This window comes from Rhinoderma darwinii, chromosome 11 (assembly GCF_050947455.1).
Source record: "Rhinoderma darwinii isolate aRhiDar2 chromosome 11, aRhiDar2.hap1, whole genome shotgun sequence".
Lineage (NCBI taxonomy): Eukaryota > Metazoa > Chordata > Amphibia > Anura > Rhinodermatidae > Rhinoderma > Rhinoderma darwinii.
In genome coordinates this window covers 37,263,497-37,282,721 of record NC_134697.1, presented here as the reverse complement: position 1 = coordinate 37,282,721, position 19,225 = coordinate 37,263,497, and the positions used below count along the sequence as shown (strand labels likewise).

The window sequence follows — 19,225 nt, the reverse complement described above, 5'->3', positions numbered from 1 at the left end:
AATCGTATTTGAAGAAGTATTCGGCACACAAAATGTAGGTTTTAAATTCTTTAGATTTATTGTATTCGATGCTAGAGGCTTAGTGCGTGCAACGTTTCGGTCAGGAGACCTTCATCAGGCACTATTGGTGTACAGAATATCACAAGTAAATATATTTGCATTATATAAATACGTAAACAATAAGTGTATCATATATCATAACATAAAGAAAAGAGAAATTAAATGGTTCATATGTAAGGTGAAAAGTGATGTATGTAGTGATATATATTGTGCTGTATGTATATAGTGCTGTATGTATATAGTGCTGTATATAGTGCTGTATGTATGTATTGCTGTATTTGTGGAGCACTGTGCTCTGCGCTGTCCCCTGGCTGGCTGCCTTCTCTCTCACATGAGATGAGGGGGTGGAGTAATTCTCTGTTTTGGGGCTTTTCCAAATAAAAGAAGCTGAATCAGTGCAGGGCTGCGAGGACTGAGAGCCGGGGCCGGTGTAACAATTAGCAGACATCTAAGTTCCTGGGACCTGGGAGGAGATCACAGCAGCACCGGGAGATAACGGGCTGAGCAGGGAGCAGCATCTCCTGGATACACAGGGCACCAGCAGCCGCAGGGTGTGTATGTATATACATAGGGCTATGATGGATATATAGTAATAGTAGCAATTAGTAGTGGGGGGAAATGTGCATGAATATGGGGGTCATATCAAATAATAAGTATACATTACAGCAGGAGCCGAATAAATGTGTATCTAGACCCTATTAAATAAGTGTGCATAATGTGGGGTACTACTAAATAAGTGTGCATAATGTGGGGTACTACTAAATAAGTGTGCATAATGTGGGGTACTACTAAATAAGTGTGCATAATGTGGGGTACTACTAAATAAGTTGCATAATGTGGGGTACTACTAAATAAGTTGCATAATGTGGGGTACTACTAAATAAGTGTGCATAATGTGGGGTACTACTAAATAAGTTGCATAATGTGGGGTACTACTAAATAAGTGTGCATAATGTGGGGTACTACTAAATAAGTGTGCATGATGTGGGGTACTACTAAATAAGTGTGCATAATGTGGGGTACTACTAAATAAGTGTGCATAATGTGGGGTACTACTAAATAAGTGTGCATGATGTGGGGTACTACTAAATAAGTGTGCATAATGTGGGGTACTACTAAATAAGTTGCATAATGTGGGGTACTACTAAATAAGTTGCATAATGTGGGGTACTACTAAATAAGTTGCATAATGTGGGGTACTACTAAATAAGTGTGCATAATGTGGGGTACTACTAAATAAGTGTGCATAATGTGGGGTACTACTAAATAAGTGTGCATGATGTGGGGTACTACTAAATAAGTGTGCATAATGTGGGGTACTACTAAATAAGTTGCATAATGTGGGGTACTACTAAATAAGTGTGCATAATGTGGGGTACTACTAAATAAGTTGCATAATGTGGGGTACTACTAAATAAGTGTGCATGATGTGGGGTACTACTAAATAAGTGTGCATAATGTGGGGTACTACTAAATAAGTGTGCATAATGTGGGGTACTACTAAATAAGTGTGCATAATGTGGGGTGCTACTAAATAAGTTGCATAATGTGGGGTACTACTAAATAAGTGTGCATAAAGTAGGATCCTACTAAATAAGTTGCATAATGTGGGGTACTACTAAATAAGTGTGCATGATGTGGGGTACTACTAAATAAGTGTGCATAATGTGGGGTACTACTAAATAAGTGTGCATAATGTGGGGTACTACTAAATAAGTTGCATAATGTGGGGTACTACTAAATAAGTTGCATAATGTGGGGTACTACTAAATAAGTGTGCATAATGTGGGGTACTACTAAATAAGTGTGCATAAAGTAGGATCCTACTAAATAGCTGCGCGTAAGATGGTGATACTACTAAATAAGGGTGCATAAAGTGGGGTACTAAATAAGTGTGCATGAAGTGGAGGTACTGCAAAATAAGTGCATAAAAGGGTACCACTAAATTAGTGTGTCTAAAGTGTGGTACTACTAAATAAGTGCATAAAAAAGGGATACTACTAAATGAGTGTGCATATAGTGGGGATCCTATTAAATTGGGGTTCATACAGTGGGGGTACTGATTTATAAGCATTCATAAATTGAAGATCCTATTAAATTAGTGTGCATAATGTGGGGCACTGCTAAATAAGTATGCATTAAGTGGGGTAACTATTAAATGAATGTGCATACAGTGGGGATCCTAATAACTAAGTGATCATATAGTGGGGATCCTATTAAATACGTGTTCATACAGTGGGGGTACTGCTTTATAAACGTTGGATCCTAATAACTAAGTGTGCATAAAGTGGGGATACTATGAAATATGCACATACACTGCGTGTCCTATGTTAATGTTTCATTTCTCTCATTATACCCACATTGCTTGGTGTAACGAGAACATTGCTCAGAGTAATTGTTGTAATTTGTAAAGCTGTCAGCAATGACTTCTTTGTCTTCCTCCAGGAGTAATTGGGGCTATTCAGTGGGGCGCCCTCTAGTTTAATTTGCCAGTATTACAATGCTGTGGATAGTGTTGCTCCTGTCTTGTGGGGTCCCAGCTGCTTTGCTTCCATCACCCCGATGCCCAGCGCGCTGTGACCTATCTTCCTGTCCCCCAGCGCCCACAAACTGCCCATCTGGAGAGACCGCACTGCGATGTGGCTGCTGTACTGTATGCGCTGTGGATGAAGGGGAGAGATGCGGGGAAGGAGCGTCGGATCCTATTTGTGCCTCTACCCTGCAGTGTGTGAGGAGTGAAGGAGTAGGGGGTGCCAGGACCTGTCAGTGCCCATCACCCCGGCCTGTGTGTGGAAGTGATGGTAAAACATACAGCAGCCTGTGTAACCTTCAGGCAGTGAGTAAAGCAGTACAGACTCAGGGGTCTGCAGCCATCATCCCCATCCAGAGAGGAGACTGCCAGCTAGGTAAGGACAAATGCAATTACGTAAATTTCCAAGTTTACTGTAGGTCGACCTTTGCAATTATTTTTCTATTGATCCATTGCATCAAAAAATGACGCAATTTTGCAAATAGCTCATATTAAAAATCAATCGTTTTGTGTCTACAGTTCCTATGCAGGCCTATGTGTCTTCATGGTTACAGACTACAAACAAACCCTGTATAATCTGATTCTGCAGTCATACTCCACTTCCTTCTACCTTTCCGCTGCTTCTTGCTAACCTACCTAAAGTAAGCAAGAAGCAGCGGACAAATAGAAGGGAGTAACACATAACTGCAAGATCTCTATTTGCTGGAGGATCTCTACTTGTTGTCAGTGAATGGAATCATTCTTGTTTACTTTTCAAAAATATATTATTTCATTTTGAAATATTTGCGTGACAACACCAAACATACACAGATCCTTTTCTACGGGTACAATAATTCTTCAATGGAAAGATATTTTTTGTAAAATGCTATTAAAATACAAAGTGTCAAAAATATGACATATTGTTTAGTAGATACTAAGATGATCGGACCATCAAATCACTGCAGGATTGTCAGAATTGTCTTTATGGGTGTGACCACCATCTGGCCAGATTCATAGTTTTGATGCAGTTTTTGGCTCCCTTTTTTTTTAGCCAAAGCCAGAAGTGGATCCAAAAGGAAAGAAAGGTATAAAGAAAAGACTGATGCATCTCCTTTCCTTTGTGTCCACTTCTGTGTTTGGCAAAAAAAACAGCCAAAAACTGCCACCAAACTGTGTGTGGGATCCTGGCCTTAAATGCATCAGGTAAAAAGGGATCTTTAATTCACACTCATGTATTGAGTGAATGCAGTCAATGTATTAGAGTGGGCCATACGAATGTTATTCTATATTTCCCCTGCAGTGGCCGAATTGATCCACAGAGTTTCTGAAGCTGGAACTGAATATTTTATAAAACAACCCCTTTAAAGAGGACAGGTCACCTCTTTTGACATCTATTTTTAGTAAATACCTGTAATCTCCATAAAATAGGAATTCTAGAACATATTTCTGTTATTCCTCCTAGAAATGTATAAATAAATTGAAAGCTGGGTGTTATTATTCTCCTTGGGGGCGTGTCCCTACACTGTCAGCACTGATTGGACATTGTCAGTCTGTTTAAGGACACACCCCCAACTAGTAACACCCAGTTGTCATTTTATTTCTACATTTCTAGGAGAAACAACAGAGGAAGGCCACAATTCGGAGTTCTAAGAAAATATCCTTCACGACTGTTATTTCATGGGGAATACAATTATTTACTAAAGTAGACATGTCAGGAGAGGTGACTCAAACCGGACTCAGGGCACTCTCTACATCCCTGAAGTATTACCTGGCAGGGGGCTCCATCCCAGGGAGTAGCGTTGCTTATTTAATATAGTGGAGCTTTTTCCAGTAATGCTGGTCTTAGGACAGCGTGTTAAGGACCATCCCCCCCCCTTACTCTCTTTATTACTTCGGATAGAGAGAGGGAGGGTGTTCTTGACACGCTTAAGGCACCTTTGTAAGAGGCACCAGGACAATGAATATGAAGGGCTAAATTGGTGGAAATCCCTAGGTCTGGAAAAACTAAGGGTTATACGTTTTGCCTGGAATATTTCTTTAAGCAATTATATTGCATGGTGATTTTACATATTTGGAGCGATAATGTAAGACCTGCTGTTTTATTTCAGTTTGTGTTAGGTTTCTATATAGGATTTAGGTTTATACTAGGGCTTGAAAGTCAGCAATTTATTAAACCAATGGCTTTATGTGAAAGACACTACTCTAGGTTTAGGTGACTACAGTTTATAGTTTTAGCCTTAACCACTTGGTATCATTTTAAGTTATTTGAGTAAGTTTCAAAAGTTTTAGCATTTGACTCCAGAGAATTGGAAGAATCTTACTCAAATAACTTTATACCAAGGATACCACGTGCTTAAAGAGGCTCTGTCACCACATTATAAGTGCCCTATCTCCTACATAAGGAGATCGGCGCTATAATGTAGGTGACAGCAGTGCTTTTTATGTAAAAAAACGATCTGTTTTCACCACTTTATTAGCGATTTTAGATGTATGCTAATGAGTTGCTTAATGCCCAAGTTGGCGTGTTTTTACTTTAGACCAAGTGGGCGTTGTACAGGGGAGTGTATGACGCTGACCAATCAGCATCATGCACTCCTCTCCATTCATTTACTCAGCGCATAGGGATCCTGCTAGATCCTTATGTGCTGTCTTATACTAACACATTAACAATACTGAAGTGTTTAGACAGTGAATAGACATTCCATGGGATGTCTATTCACAATCTCTGCACTTCGTTACTGTTTCTATGGTAGTTACAGCAGAGGAAGCGTGATCTCGTTGTAACCTGTCATTTACAGCGAGATCTCGCGAGATCACGCTTCCTCTGCTGTAACTACCACAGACAGAGTAACGAAGTGCAGAGATTGTGAATAGACATCCCGTGTCTTAACACTTCAGTATTGTTAATGTGTTAGTATAAGACAGCACATAAGGATCTAGCAGGATCCCTATGTGCTGAGTAAATGAATGGAGAGGAGTGCATGATGCGGATTGGTCAGCGTCATACACTCCTCTGTACAACGCCCACTTGGTCTAAAGTAAAAATACGCCTACTTGGGCATTAAGTAACTCATTAGCATAAATCTAAAATCGCTAATAAAGTGGTGAAAACAGATTGTTTTTTTAAAATAAAAAGCATTACTGTTACCTACATTATAGCGCCGATCTCCTTATATAGGAGATAGGGCACTTATAATGTGGTGACAGAGCCTCTTTAAGACTGAAACATAAAAAGTTATGTAGTTTCATAAACCTGGATTTATTAGGGACAACACTGGTGGACCAAGGCTTTTGCCCATTTTGACTCGTTACAAAATTGACATGGTTATGTCCCTTATAATATGATGAATGTCCATGACAACCAAATGCTGACAAAAGCCGGTCAAATTTAGGAGCCGGCGACCCCATCCTTTAAGAACCTTTTAGTATCCTAATATTCTACAACAGATATTCGCCTATTGACATACTTTAAGTTTTTCAGCCTTTTTAGATGTCTAAAGCCTTATATTATGAACACATGTTGATAGTGCAGATGGTATTTATGCAGACCAAGGAATGCGTGGGCTACATGAAAGCTGAAGGATGACCATAACAAGGCCTAGGATATCTAAAAGATTATCTTTACTTAAACCAGGGAACAAAATATTTCTCCAGATTAAACCACAAAACCAACCCCATCACATAACATACACCTCATATTTCTCTGTTACAGGACAGAAGGACCCTGACAGTCCTCGCTATAAATACAACTTTATTGCGGATGTGGTGGAGAAGATTGCACCAGCTGTTGTGCACATTGAACTGTATCGCATGTAAGTTCCACTTGTGCAATAAGCAAAAATATGGTTCAAATGGGGACTTATAATTACCAGTGACAGGCAGGATATATTAATGTTAGTCTCCAGATGGAACCTTGGGCCTGACATAGTTTATGTGCTGGGTTTAAAGTACGTATGTATTTAAGCCACCAGCTGTGGTTTATGTTGACTTCTGTTCTGTTTTGAACAGTTATATTTATGTCTATACAGATACAGCACAGTGAATCCTCTACTTCTCTTCACACAGCCATGCAAATGCTAAAATTCTGGCGGCCTGCAGCCACCACTAGAGGGAGCTTGGGAGCTAACACCATAAAGATACGATATCCAAAATTGTCAACAAAACTGTCTGAACACTAATGCCACCTAAACACTATAAATAAATAAATATGCATTGCTTCTGAATTTACTTGCAATAGTGGGCTTCTTAGCGCACATTTTGATCAAATTGTGTGAGCCCACCTGCCACGACAAGGCGTCCTCTATAAGATGGGTCCCTAAGCTGCTCGTACACCCAGAACTGGAACTAAGCCTACATATATCTGGGGATGGTAGGAACCAGCATTAAACAAATTAAAATCACCCAGAGCAGAATGGGAGGAGTGCAAGATCAAAAAATGGAGGCAGTCACTAACCCCACATATATGCAATACATAAGAGACAACAAAATTTGATCAGCACATTCCAACAAAATGTGTATACAGGTGCAAGAAAGCCTGAGACTGCAAAACAATACAATATCCAAAAATGGTGACTGCACGTTGCGAACACTAATGCCACCTAAACATTATAAAAAAAAAATATGCATTACTACTAAATCTACTTACAATAGTGAGCTTCTTAGCGCACATTTTGATCAAATTGTTTAGACAAAAACAGAGCTCCAACCTCTATAATGATTGATCCGCACAGAATTTTTGACCTGGAAATGTAATGATGTTCATAGTTGCAGTCGCAGACACTTCAGAATGGCTAATATGGTTAGTGTAACACGTCACAATATCGATCTTCAGCTAGAAGTATTAAATATGGGTCACCATTTAAACAAATGTTACTGTGTTTTGTTCCTTAGAAGATTTTAAAATAATCTTTTGTCTGGTCACAATCGTCTTACAACCATCTCTTGCTTTTAGGTTCTCTTTTTTTGGAAAAAGAGAAATTCCAGCAGCCAGCGGCTCTGGTTTCATTGTCTCAGAAGATGGGTTGATTCTTACTAATGCCCATGTAGTCACAAACAAGCAAAGATTAAAAGTGGAGCGCAGTGACGGCTCCACGTATGATGCCAAAATCATAGATGTGGATGAAAAAGCAGATATTGCCTTAATTAAGATCAAAGCAAAGGTACGCAGCTATTTTTCATGTTGTATAAAAGTGTCCTCCAGCTTATGGCTCTCTAACTCCCAGCATGCTATGACAACCTGACTTGAGGGCCACACTTTGCAGACCACTTTTTGATAAAAACATGGTAACAATGTTTTAAATAGGACCTGTCACTTCTCTTTTAGTAAACACTTGTATTCCCCATGAAATAATGTTGGAACATATTTTCTTAGAATTTTGTGTTCTGCAATTTCTCGGTTATTCCTCCTAGAAAATTATAAACAAATTGACTACTGGGTGTTACCATTCTCCTTGTCAATAGTCTGGCACAAGTTCTTATTGAAGGTACTCAAGGGGCAGCCAAGTTTATGTAATATAAGAAAACCTCTGCGCTACATGCTATTTAACCAGTCCAGTCTGCATATAAGAAGTGCAATATATGAGTGTTAGATGAAAGAGAGTTGTGCTTGTAGAGTCTAGGCCATAGCGATTTTCCATTACAGTTTGAGCTGTGGGTGTAGTTTTTTTAAGGGTCCACAGTGAAAGCATTCAGATTGACATCTCTTTATGCACGTCTCCCTTCATTTACTTAAAACCCTTTACTACACCTACGTATGCCGATAGATTAAAGTAAGGGAAGCTAGGATCAACCTGTAAACTGATACATATAGTGAGGACTGAGTGATATATTAGACAGGGCATCTAACACCATCAGAGAGGTTATGAGTTTACTGTACCTAAATGAAACATGTCAGTTACACATAGTTAACTGTGTACGCTGGATCCGAGCCAGAGACGGAAACTCATTAGACCTCTCTAGAAATGGATGACAACACAATCCTGTGGCTGTAAATAGTGCAGAGTGCTATAGAGCTCTGCGTGCCTGAAGTGAGAACATAGCTCCTATTCCTTACAGTTCCTTCATAAACTATAACTGCTGTTACTCAATATCAGTCCATTTCACTGTTAAGATCAGATTAAAGGGGACATATTGAGTATAGAGGATATTGAGTAACTGTGAAGAACGGTCTATAGGTCTGTTCTAAATTTCACATTCTTCTGCTATGTTGATCATGTGTTTTTTTTTCATTCTTATTACGTGCCTAATCCTAGGCTGGGACCTCCAGCAATCAGTTGTGATCTGAGGGGGAATGTAGCCGCCAGAGTTCAGTTTCCCCACAGTGCCACCACTGGAGAAATGAAGTATTACACAGTTCGTATTATAAATCAATGGCTGTCCATGTAGTTCACGGACATGCTGAGTCCTCCAGAGCAGAGACTCTGTGGCCACTCTCTACTCTGGCTAAAAAAAAAATAGAGGGTAATGACCTCCATGTATTAACTCAATAAATACAGTTTCGAGACCAGATAACCCCTTTAAGCAGCACAGCTATAATCTTCATTACTGCTTTCATGCCTGTTTGTTAGATACAGCCTCTATTGCTAGTATACATGCATGCTTGAAAGAAATCAAAAGTAATAAATTTTTTATGCATTCTTCACATCGGTGGAAAGTAGGGCACGTCTATAGATTCTACCTATATAAAACTTTTTGAATGGTAAGGCCTACGACCTGCAGTAAATATGACCCCATACGACAATTTTTACTACATAAATAGTTGAGGGTGCTTGAAAGGCTACACTATATGCTATGCTTTTATTTTTCAGTGACCTATATTAGTATGGACATGTACAGTACTGTAAATATACAAAATTAGTCATAGTAAAGTGTACAGTTCCAGCTGGGAAACAAACTACAGGTATATGGATTTGGACTCCGTTTTAATCCACATGTTTTAGATGGGTGATTTCCATCAATTTGATTGTTTCCATGTCAAGACTGTTTTGTTAGTAAATATCAATGATCCAAGCATGTGGCGGCTGGCTCACTTACAATTCTTACTAGTTAGAGCATGTCGGAATAAAATATCGTAGAAGAGCCACCCACACAAGTAATGAGGAATCCGTTCCTTGTAGGCGCCACAATAAATCAGCTAGTAAATATAAAAGGACATCGCTTATTTATGTATGAAGCGACTGCCACTTAGTCCTAGCCAGGTGTCAGCCCATTAAGATTAAATGTTGCTTTCAGTAAATCTTCGCTTCATTTAGATGTCTGATAGACGTGTGACTCATATGCAGCTGTTTTTGGCTGAAGACAATGGCAGCACTTGGAGGACGTAGCCCGACTGCGCGTCCCAAAGCTTTAGAACAGTACTGTGCTCTTCTTGGGAAAGTTAGAAAAAAAAGTGATGTGGCAAGTTCTGAGTTATGAGAACAATATGTCTATAATTTAGGAGATTTCCTGCCTAGCAACAGGGTCTTGTTATAAAACAGCACCTTTTTCTTATTACTGAGAACTTATTAAAAAAAGGATGAAAAAAAATAGTTCACAAGTACAGAAACAAATAAGAGACCCATCACCCACACACATAATTAATGGCCCCCTAAACCAGTATTCAATCTGTGTCATCAAATGCAGCCTATGAAATCATTAGAAGTTCTTGATATTAGGCATGGGCCACTCATCTTTTCTATATTACATCCCCAATCCCCCCATTCTTTTTCCTTACACTACCATTTATCTCTTCTCTTCTTTACTTTCCCCTATGCTACCGTCCAAAGGTCAGTGCTTTAATTTAAAGGAACATTCCAGGCAAAACCGATATACATTGTTATGCCTAGTGCAAGCCCTTAGGGGCATAGGCACAGGAATTCTCTTATGGAGTCCTTTGAATCCATATGTCATGTCCTGGCCCCTCAGGCCCTGCACTAGGCAAGACACCAGGACTAGGCTTAAGTCTATGGAGACCTCTAGGCAAATCATTCTATTGGGGCCTCTTTCCCGCTTTGGTGGGAAATGAAGGGATACGACTAAGTCAAGAAAACCGGGCTACAGGCAAAATATGGAAATTATACAGCCACAATATATTACAAGACTACAAACAGTAGCACAATCACAATAGTCTTTCAAACTACCGTAAAGTGCACAAACAACAACGATATAAGTCCAAATAATATTCATAGGTAGATGGAAAATAGCTGACACTGCTCAATACTGGACAGGACACTGCACATGCACAGAGTTATTCTCCATGGCAATTCCACTCAAAAATCAGACTCCGCTGCAATACTTGCCACTACTGCGCTCAGCGTCCAGGACAGCATAGTAGAATAAATGTTGTGGCACTCATTGGTATTGCAGGTTCATTTTATTCAACAAGTCTTCAGCCAGTCTTTTCCACATCCTACTGACCATGATCGTTGAATAAAATGAACTTTTTTGCAATACCGGTGCGTGCCACAACATTTATTCTACTATCAAAGATAAGTCCAGATAATATCATGACAAAGCCGTAAAAAATAACTATATTTTGCCTAAATATAAATGCAATACCACCATACACTGCATAACAAACAGTGCTACACAGCACCCAGATAACAGTGGTCAGGTCTAACCCTGCTGTAGCTCATCCTGAGTATTATAGTAGAGGCCCTGGGGCAATAGCTACATTTGCACTGCCTACAATTTGCCCCTATGTGACATTATATATCCGGATAGTCCCTTTAATGCATATTATCCATTTTTGTACTCGACTAATGACTTGCTCCTTTGGCGGTCAGTATTGAACCTTTTCTCAGGTACGTCATATCTGAACATCTTTGGGTTGCACATTAGCACATACCACAAAATGTTTGCCTACAATTCGTAAGCTGAAATATTATGTAGAGCTACTACATAATGGTTTAATATATCAATAAGTATTCTTCACCTTCATTTTTCTCTTTCACAAGAAAACTTTTTATATCTGTATATCCCCTTATGTTTTCTCAGGGGAAGTTGCCGGTTCTGCTCTTGGGCCGATCTGAAGAACTCCGTCCAGGAGAGTTTGTCGTTGCCATTGGTAGCCCATTCTCACTTCAGAACACCGTTACAACAGGTATCGTGAGCACTGCACAACGTGGTGGGAAGGAGCTGGGCCTAAAAAACTCTGACATGGAATATATACAGACCGATGCAATCATTAATGTGAGTAATAGGTCATCAGCCAGCACTGTGCTTTCCGACAGCTATAATATGGCTCCATGCGGAAGATGTATATTTTGTGCCAAGAACAGGATCAGATCACACAGACTGACGCAAGGAAACCTTTCCCTTTGTGTTGCAGTAGCCCCTTTCAGTTACCTGAAAATGTTCTATCACAAAAAATGCCAGATCAATATAAGAACATGTAGCTTTGGATAGGATCGAGAAAGATAGAGTATATTGAGTTTCTCTATTATAACTTGGACAGTTGTGGCTCTTTTTATGGTAAACTATTTCCATTACCATTCCTTTACTAATTCTTGGAGAGATCAAGAACTGCCACCAATCTACCCAAGTTATCTCAACTCCACGATGGTCACATTCGTAAAGGGCCATATGACTCTTTCATAACAGAATTGTCCCTTTCGGGGTCTGAAAATCAAGACAGTTCTCGTTAAATAGTCCATACAAAAACTAATGGTGGTTTAGTTCTTCCGACCTATGGTCCAGCACTATGATCCTCCATCATGCGGAGACCTTTTTCATACCCGCAGTGGTGTTATCAGTGATTGTTCCCCATGATTATGACATTCACTTGAATAGAAAATGGATGAAGTCAAGTAGGTGCTAGTAAAACCAAGGAGTTATCAATTGACCTTTATTGGCTTTGAGGAACCTGTGAATTGTAGGAATAGCTTGGTCCCCATGTAAGTAGTGTTTAGTGTTGACAATTTACTTACTGACCTCTCTAACAATACTGAGACATTGTACAAATCCTCTTGAGGCTAATAATGGACCACAGTTGCTTCTTGCCAAGTATTGAGCCAACAATGCATTGTACACAATGGATCCATGTTCTGTTATAAGTTAATTATGGTTGTTTCTATCTGTATTGGATATTTTATGAAGAGTTTGGATAATTTCAGTTAATCTTTAAGTATATATTTTTACTAGACTAAAAAGTTAATATAAGCAAAGTTTGGTATTTTTTTTATGTCAAAGTGGATCTATCAGCTCAAAATGTTGACCTAGGGCAGCATATTATGGCTTGTCCACACGGAATTGCTGCAGAAAATTAGCGTTTTTGACTGCAGAAAATGGTGCGTATTTTGCTGCGTTTTTCACAATGCTGGGAGATGGTGACATCTCCTCTGAAAAACGCAGCAATTCTGTCCACTTTCCGCAGCACAAATTGAAAAATACGCACCGCAGGTCAATTTCTGCTTGGAAATTTTACGCAGCGTGTGCATGACATTTGTTAAAACGTACCCATGCTGCTGCTACTGTATCCTGCTGCGTTTTTCCGTCTGCAATTTCAGACGGAAAAAACGCCGCAATTCTGCTATGTGTGGACGAGCCCTTACAGTGACAGGTCTGTTCGCCTGTTAGCCAAAACAGCACAAAACAAATTCTGCCATCTTGCTAATAGGAACGATCAAAGAATACATCGGGCTCACAGGTAAGTGTAGCGTATTCATGAGGGGAGCGAGCGCTTCCTTGTGTATACAGCAGCTAGCCATCAATTATTGTAAGGAGGGATCACTCCCATTAGCCAAATGGCACCATTTTTTGTGCCGTTTTGGCAAATAGGAAAATGTGCCTGTCCCTGTAATACGCTGCTTTTACCTAGGACAGTATGTTTTGCATGTACCAAATGGTCCCCCAATTTTTCTATTAGGATTTTGTGTGTGTGGGGGGGGGGGGGGTCTACATCATTGGTTGATTCTTTTTTTTTTTATTATGACAGTATGGCTCTGAAGGAGAGTTATCTTATATACTCAATAACTCAATGCAACATAACATAGAAGAATGTCTCAAACATGCATAGACTAGACACTTGACAAAGGAAAATTCTGTATGATATTTGTTCTGGTTGTTTTAGATAAAGATAATAGTAACAATATGTATTTGCTTACTTTTCAGTATGGGAACTCGGGAGGCCCACTTGTGAATTTGGTAAGATACCCTGTCCTCCATGCCCTCAGGTATTAGTTATGTATGTGAGTTCATAATGTGCTGTCAGAACATGTTGACTAGTATCGCCTGGCCAGAGGTTTGTGCATTGGCATTACATTACTACATGACTCAAATATGTATGGTTGGCAAGACACACTCAGGGCGGTGAGGTTAGTGGCTGACTAACCATCTGCAGACTTATTTTTGTTTAAAATCTACAAATAACCAGGTTTATTGAACTGTTAAAGAATAACTAAACTTTTAAAACACTTTTTAACATGTCAGAGGTTTTGTTCGGTGGGGGTCCGAGCACTGAGACCCCCAGCGCTCGCTAAAACAAAGCGTCAGGTGAGCGCTATGCTGCTTCGCTTCTGATCGGCTTTTCTCAGAAAGGCGAGCAAGTGGTTTACGGGCTTGATAGAAAGTCTATCAGGTCATTATGACATGTCAGAAGTTTTTTGAAAGTTTAGTTACCCTTTAAGTATCTGAATAAAAGGTTCTACATTTCTGAGAGTAAGAGGTTATAGAAAACACAAAGTTGACTAGAATGTAAAATACCAAAAACACTATAAAAACGAAAAATCAACATTAAAACCAGTATAATAAATCCCAAAAATAGAAGTACTACTATGTAGACAAGTATCCTGACGGTTTCCCTTCTAAATTCTAGATGCCCTGTTTTCATTCATGATGGGCTTCTCTCTAGGCCAGTGTTACCAAGCTAGTGGCTTGGGAGCAGGTGAGCGTACATTTGAGCCCCATATATGCCAGGTCCACCTAACGCAGTACTAACCTAAATTTCCATAATGGCAGCAATGAATTTATTATTTAATAGTACTTTTCAAAATTTGAGCAAAGGGAAATGTGGGGCTGTTAGATACATCGGACACCGCATATGGCACTCCGGAGGGCATACATGAGAAAGGGAAACTTTTCAAAAATATAAATAGTTTATTGCAGCTTGATGACAAGTCCATTGTTGGGTTTTAATGTTTGTGGTTTACATGCAATCTTAAAAACTTCTATGTCAAAAAAAAGCAAAGTATTGTAGGTAGGGAATAGTGCAATCAGCTCCTCCATTTGTTCGATGAAAACTTCCCCAAATTATTCCTCTGCAGTTAAAGAAGGTCAACTTTTTATTTATGATTATTTTTTTTCTCTGTGGTATATTAATTGTAACTGGGTTTAGGTTAAGAGTTAAATATTTACATCTAAAAATACTCCCTATCATTAATATAAAAATCTTGAAAAATAAATAAAACACTTCTTAAACCAAAGAAAAGTGATCATGAGTAAAATGATACTCAACAGTCAAAGCCTTTATAACTTGTTTTCCAGAAGAAGGTTTGCAAATTACAAAACCTAAATATGGTTTCCGCCATGCAGTTTAGTATTTCTGTTGCTCTTGTCGACCTCACTCTTTTAACCAGCGTTTTCTTTTTCACACCACAGGACGGTGAAGTGATCGGGATAAACACTCTAAAGGTTACTGCTGGCATCTCCTTTGCTATTCCATCAGATAAAATCCGCAAGTTTCTTGCCGAGTCACACAGCAGACAGTCCGCAGGTGATTTTGCAGCCTCTGTCCTTTCATGGCCAAACGTGCAATGAATAGTCACCATTTATTACCACTAATAACAACTACCTGCAGCGTATGCCAACCTACACACTTACAGGCTGAAGTTTGAAGGAAAATAAACATGAAATATATGGGTTTTTAGATGAAAAAGGAGGTAATGACATGGCAGAGTTGTGAAGGCCCACACATCAACACGTTCCAAACCAGCGGTTTATTAGGGATCGACCAACTTTGATACAAGTGTGTGGTCCGCTGCACTGATCCAGTTGTTTAACCTCAGGACCAAACAAACAGATCCAGATTCTGCTTTGTGGATTCAGTAGTGGAAAGGAGTTTCATAGCAAAAATCTAAAATCGGTCTCCGCCTGGTGCTTGTTCATTTCACCCTCCACAACCCACCCATGTTCTATAACAAAAAGACCCAATGCTTGTTATTTCTACCTTCCTTCTTCATCCTTTGTTTTCAAACATTGCTGTGCTATAGGTGTCTATAGGGTAATACACAAGTGATCAGGTGACAGGGACGATGCATTCTCATCTTCTCCAGCAGAAAACGGGGATTTGGGGACATTCATTCTCTGCAAAATGGAAGTCGGACCCCCACCTAACTTGCTTTTATTATCTGTTTGAATGGTGGGTCACAAAAAGTAAATCAAATGGAACAACACACTTTAAAAATGATAAAACTACTCTGATTGTTAAAGGTGATGTCTAAAATTAGCAAAAAGGGTCAGCTTTTTTTTTTTTTTTTTTTTAGGGACTGCAACACTCTTGTTCATGAGTTTAGATTAGATATTGCATCATATCCCCATGCAAGTGAATTGTAAAGCCCATGGACAAGAATGGCGCTGTTTCCAGACTTTTTCTAATCCAGTACAGCCCCTTTTAACGATAAATGTTACGCCTAATGAGATTTGGGAATGGCAAGAAATGGTTGAGTTTGCCAAGAAAGCCTTACAATTCATAGATATTTCATGGTGGTTTATATTAACGAGCAAATAGTACTAATAGATGGAGTTATCATAATCCAAAAATAAAATAAAAATCAGCTTGTCTCAGCTGCAGAGATATTGATAATTTATAGACTTGAATTAAAGTCCATGGCCTGGTCTTCATCTCCTAATGGATTCATTCAGGAGAGGTGTAGTGCCACGTCGTTCTGCAGAGTGCCATGGCCCCTTTACTCTAGCCAACAGTTGGGGTCGCCATGCCTGAACTAAACCTCAGACATGTACTGGAGCTACACTTTAAGTCACTATTATCTTCCATGCAACAATTTTACCTTATTGTCCCAGCAGATGTTTTCCGTTACACCAGTGCTCCGTTTTGTATATGCTTTTTCTTGTGTATTTAGGCCAGGGAACTAAGAAGAAAAGATACTTGGGAATAAGGATGCTGTCACTCAGCCCAAGGTAATAACTTCATTACTATACATAGAAGATTTTACTGCAATAACATTTTAGAGCGTGACATGATCAGATTCTACCGTACAGCTACATTTTTACTATGGCACCTACCGGTTTAGTGCCCAAACTATTGCTTAATGACATTTCTTCTGCTTTATCGCATTGATAATCAACAGTGCTTTATTATATGAATTCTGCAGGTTATTCTGGACACCGTCTGCCCAGTACAAATAAAATTGTTTTCTTTCATTGCAGCAAAGTGAAGGAACTGAGGGAACAATTAAGGGATTTCCCTGATGTAACCTCTGGCGCTTATATCGTAGAAGTTCTTCCAGATACACCAGCAGAAGAGTAAGTGGAGCTAAAACAGACTCCAAAGTCTATCATTATCACCTCACTCTCAATGTTTTGCACAGTAAAGTAACCGCGTACTGGCACCCTTCAATAAGGTCCTTAGTGCTCCCACAATAGGGCTGCTTACTGCCTACAGGTTGGTGTCTCCTTGCAGATATTCCTCCATTAATTCAGCATTCCTCCCAGATTTTAGATGGAGGAAAGAGATAATCCTATGCCACTTCATGTGCAGGTTTTCTGGGTGAAGGCGACTATACTTCCATAAAGACATCAATTTATTTCACTTATATATACCTGTAGGTCTTTCTAAATATGTCCTATGTTATTCTCTCCTTCCTTTCCTGATGCTCTGTTAATTACATATATTTATGGAAAGGGGAGGCATACAGAGACCTAGAGGGGGAATTAATCAACCTTTCAACACCAGTTTTTTTTTTTTACGCTGCCCTCACCACTTTGTGAAATTGGGGCATGATTTCCCAAAAGGGGGCAGGGTCACATCAGCCGACAACATTATTATAATTTACACCAGAACGCCACCACCTAGTTGGCGTCGATTTCACTCTGTGGGGCGTAGCAAGGTAAAGGCCCACGCCGGACCCCTGTACCTTGTTCCCCTGATCAGACTACCCCTCCATCAGACTACTCCCCCATCCCCATTGGACAATGAAAAAAAAAAAAGTATGTTTACCGCTCCCCTCCGGGTCCCCTAAACATGCTGCGTCTCATATAAAGTCCTGATGCCGGGCAGCGTCAGGACGTTGTACAGTATGTAGTGTAACACTCAGGATGTTGAGTGCTGCGTTGCATATAAGGTCTTGTCTGAGCCGCAGCGTGCTGAGGGAGCCTGAGGGGAGAAGTGAAGGGGAGCAGTTAGGTCAGTATACTTATTTTTTTATTCTATGTCTGATGGGAATGGGAGAATGGATGTCGCACGGCCCGGTCGTTGCATCTCTTAATAAATGTTGCAGCTTACTACAACAAATTGTTTATTAAGACTGGCGTATGAAACACCAGTCTTATATCCTACACACTAGAGGGGCAATTTATATCACAAAATGGAAAAACAGAGACCAGAAAAATTGCACAATCTCCCCAGGAAGGTCATGCCATTTTTGAAACTTGGCACCAGATCTAAACCATGTGACTGACAGCTGGAAACTGGATATGAGCCATGTATGTAGCATGCGTGTACAGATAAGTACATGAAATTTGTGTTTGGTGGAAGGTTGTAGTTGTGTCAGTGGTAATGTATAGTGTTTTTATCTACTTACTCATCTCCATTTAATCATAGATTTTCTCAATTTGTTTCAGGGCTGGACTGAAGGAAAGTGATGTGATTATCAGCATTGGCAGTCAGACTGTGACTTCTAGCAATGATGTCAGTGAAGCTATTAAGCAAGAAGGACCGCTACGTATGGTGGTACGCCGTGGAAATGAGGATATTGCCATCACAGTGACACCAAAAGAAATTGATTTATAATGGAAGAAATGAGCTGGTTTCATAGGTCTTCCAATCTATAGATCTAAACAATGACACTGCACTTGTAAGGACACTGTGTATAAGCACTGAATATTAGTGACCCCCCCCCCCCCATCCAAGAAACCCCCTTAGCTTTTTGATTACAGAACCCTCTGCCTGTGCAACTTCACAATCTCACCACTGGTGTGTGCCCTTCTCAAAATAACATGCTGGTTTATGTGTCTTAACTGGAGGAGAAGTAGGAGTGGTACAATAATAAAGACCCAATTGGTCCAACAGTTATATTTTAAAGGTCTATCCTGACGTTCTTCATTGTGTAATAATGCAGATTTTTGTCTGAATTAATTTGCAAGTTGTTTGAAGTTAATGGCAGACATTAAGTCATACGTATGCAGGGCAAAACTCACACAGGGCGAAAGAGTTATTTATGCCCATCACAGGAAGATCAGGAACATCAGTACGGCAAAAGTAATAAGAGGTCGTCAGTAGAATGTTTCAGATCTAAAGACTTTTATAATGAAGTATTACTATTGACTACTGACGCATAGCACTTGTCATAGGTTCTATTAAAGGGGTTGTCCAGTGATGACCCCACACTTTCAGAACTAGCCTGGCTGATGAAACCCATGACCATCAACTGTCATTATTGGGGGAGACTGTGGATGAAGTTGGCGTGCACGAACCACTCTTTGTTCTCCACTCAGGATCCCATC

The 19,225-nt window shown here is 39.7% G+C and overlaps 1 protein-coding gene across 2 annotated transcripts; it reads left to right on the top strand.

The window, feature by feature from the left end:
* The first annotated feature begins 450 nt into the window (after positions 1-450).
* On the top strand, positions 451-18,803 carry HTRA1 (HtrA serine peptidase 1). 2 transcript variants are annotated; one of them, XM_075841100.1, is made up of 10 exons: positions 451-611; positions 2,506-2,966; positions 6,282-6,381; positions 7,521-7,728; positions 11,543-11,737; positions 13,658-13,690; positions 15,143-15,257; positions 16,624-16,681; positions 16,931-17,026; positions 18,344-18,803. In XM_075841100.1, exons 2-10 carry the CDS (start codon positions 2,561-2,563, stop codon positions 18,510-18,512), a joined length of 1,380 nt encoding a protein of 459 aa, XP_075697215.1. In that variant the 5' UTR covers positions 451-611; positions 2,506-2,560; the 3' UTR covers positions 18,513-18,803. The 2 variants fall into 2 exon arrangements, with proteins under 2 accessions (XP_075697215.1, XP_075697216.1); XM_075841101.1 differs by having other exon boundaries at positions 451-615.
* Positions 18,804-19,225: the final 422 nt, after the last annotated feature.

What these genes read in the sequence shown, in the direction of transcription:
- HTRA1 (XM_075841100.1), top strand. Translation starts at nt 2,561, where the DNA reads ATGCTGTGGATAGTGTTGCTCCTGTCTTGTGGGGTCCCAGCTGCTTTG. An exon ending in GAGAGGAGACTGCCAGCTAG is followed by an intron (nt 2,967 to 6,281) that starts GTAAGGACAAAT and finishes TCTCTGTTACAG; the next exon opens with GACAGAAGGACCCTGACAGT. An exon ending in ACACAGCAGACAGTCCGCAG is followed by an intron (nt 15,258 to 16,623) that starts GTGATTTTGCAG and finishes TTGTGTATTTAG; the next exon opens with GCCAGGGAACTAAGAAGAAA.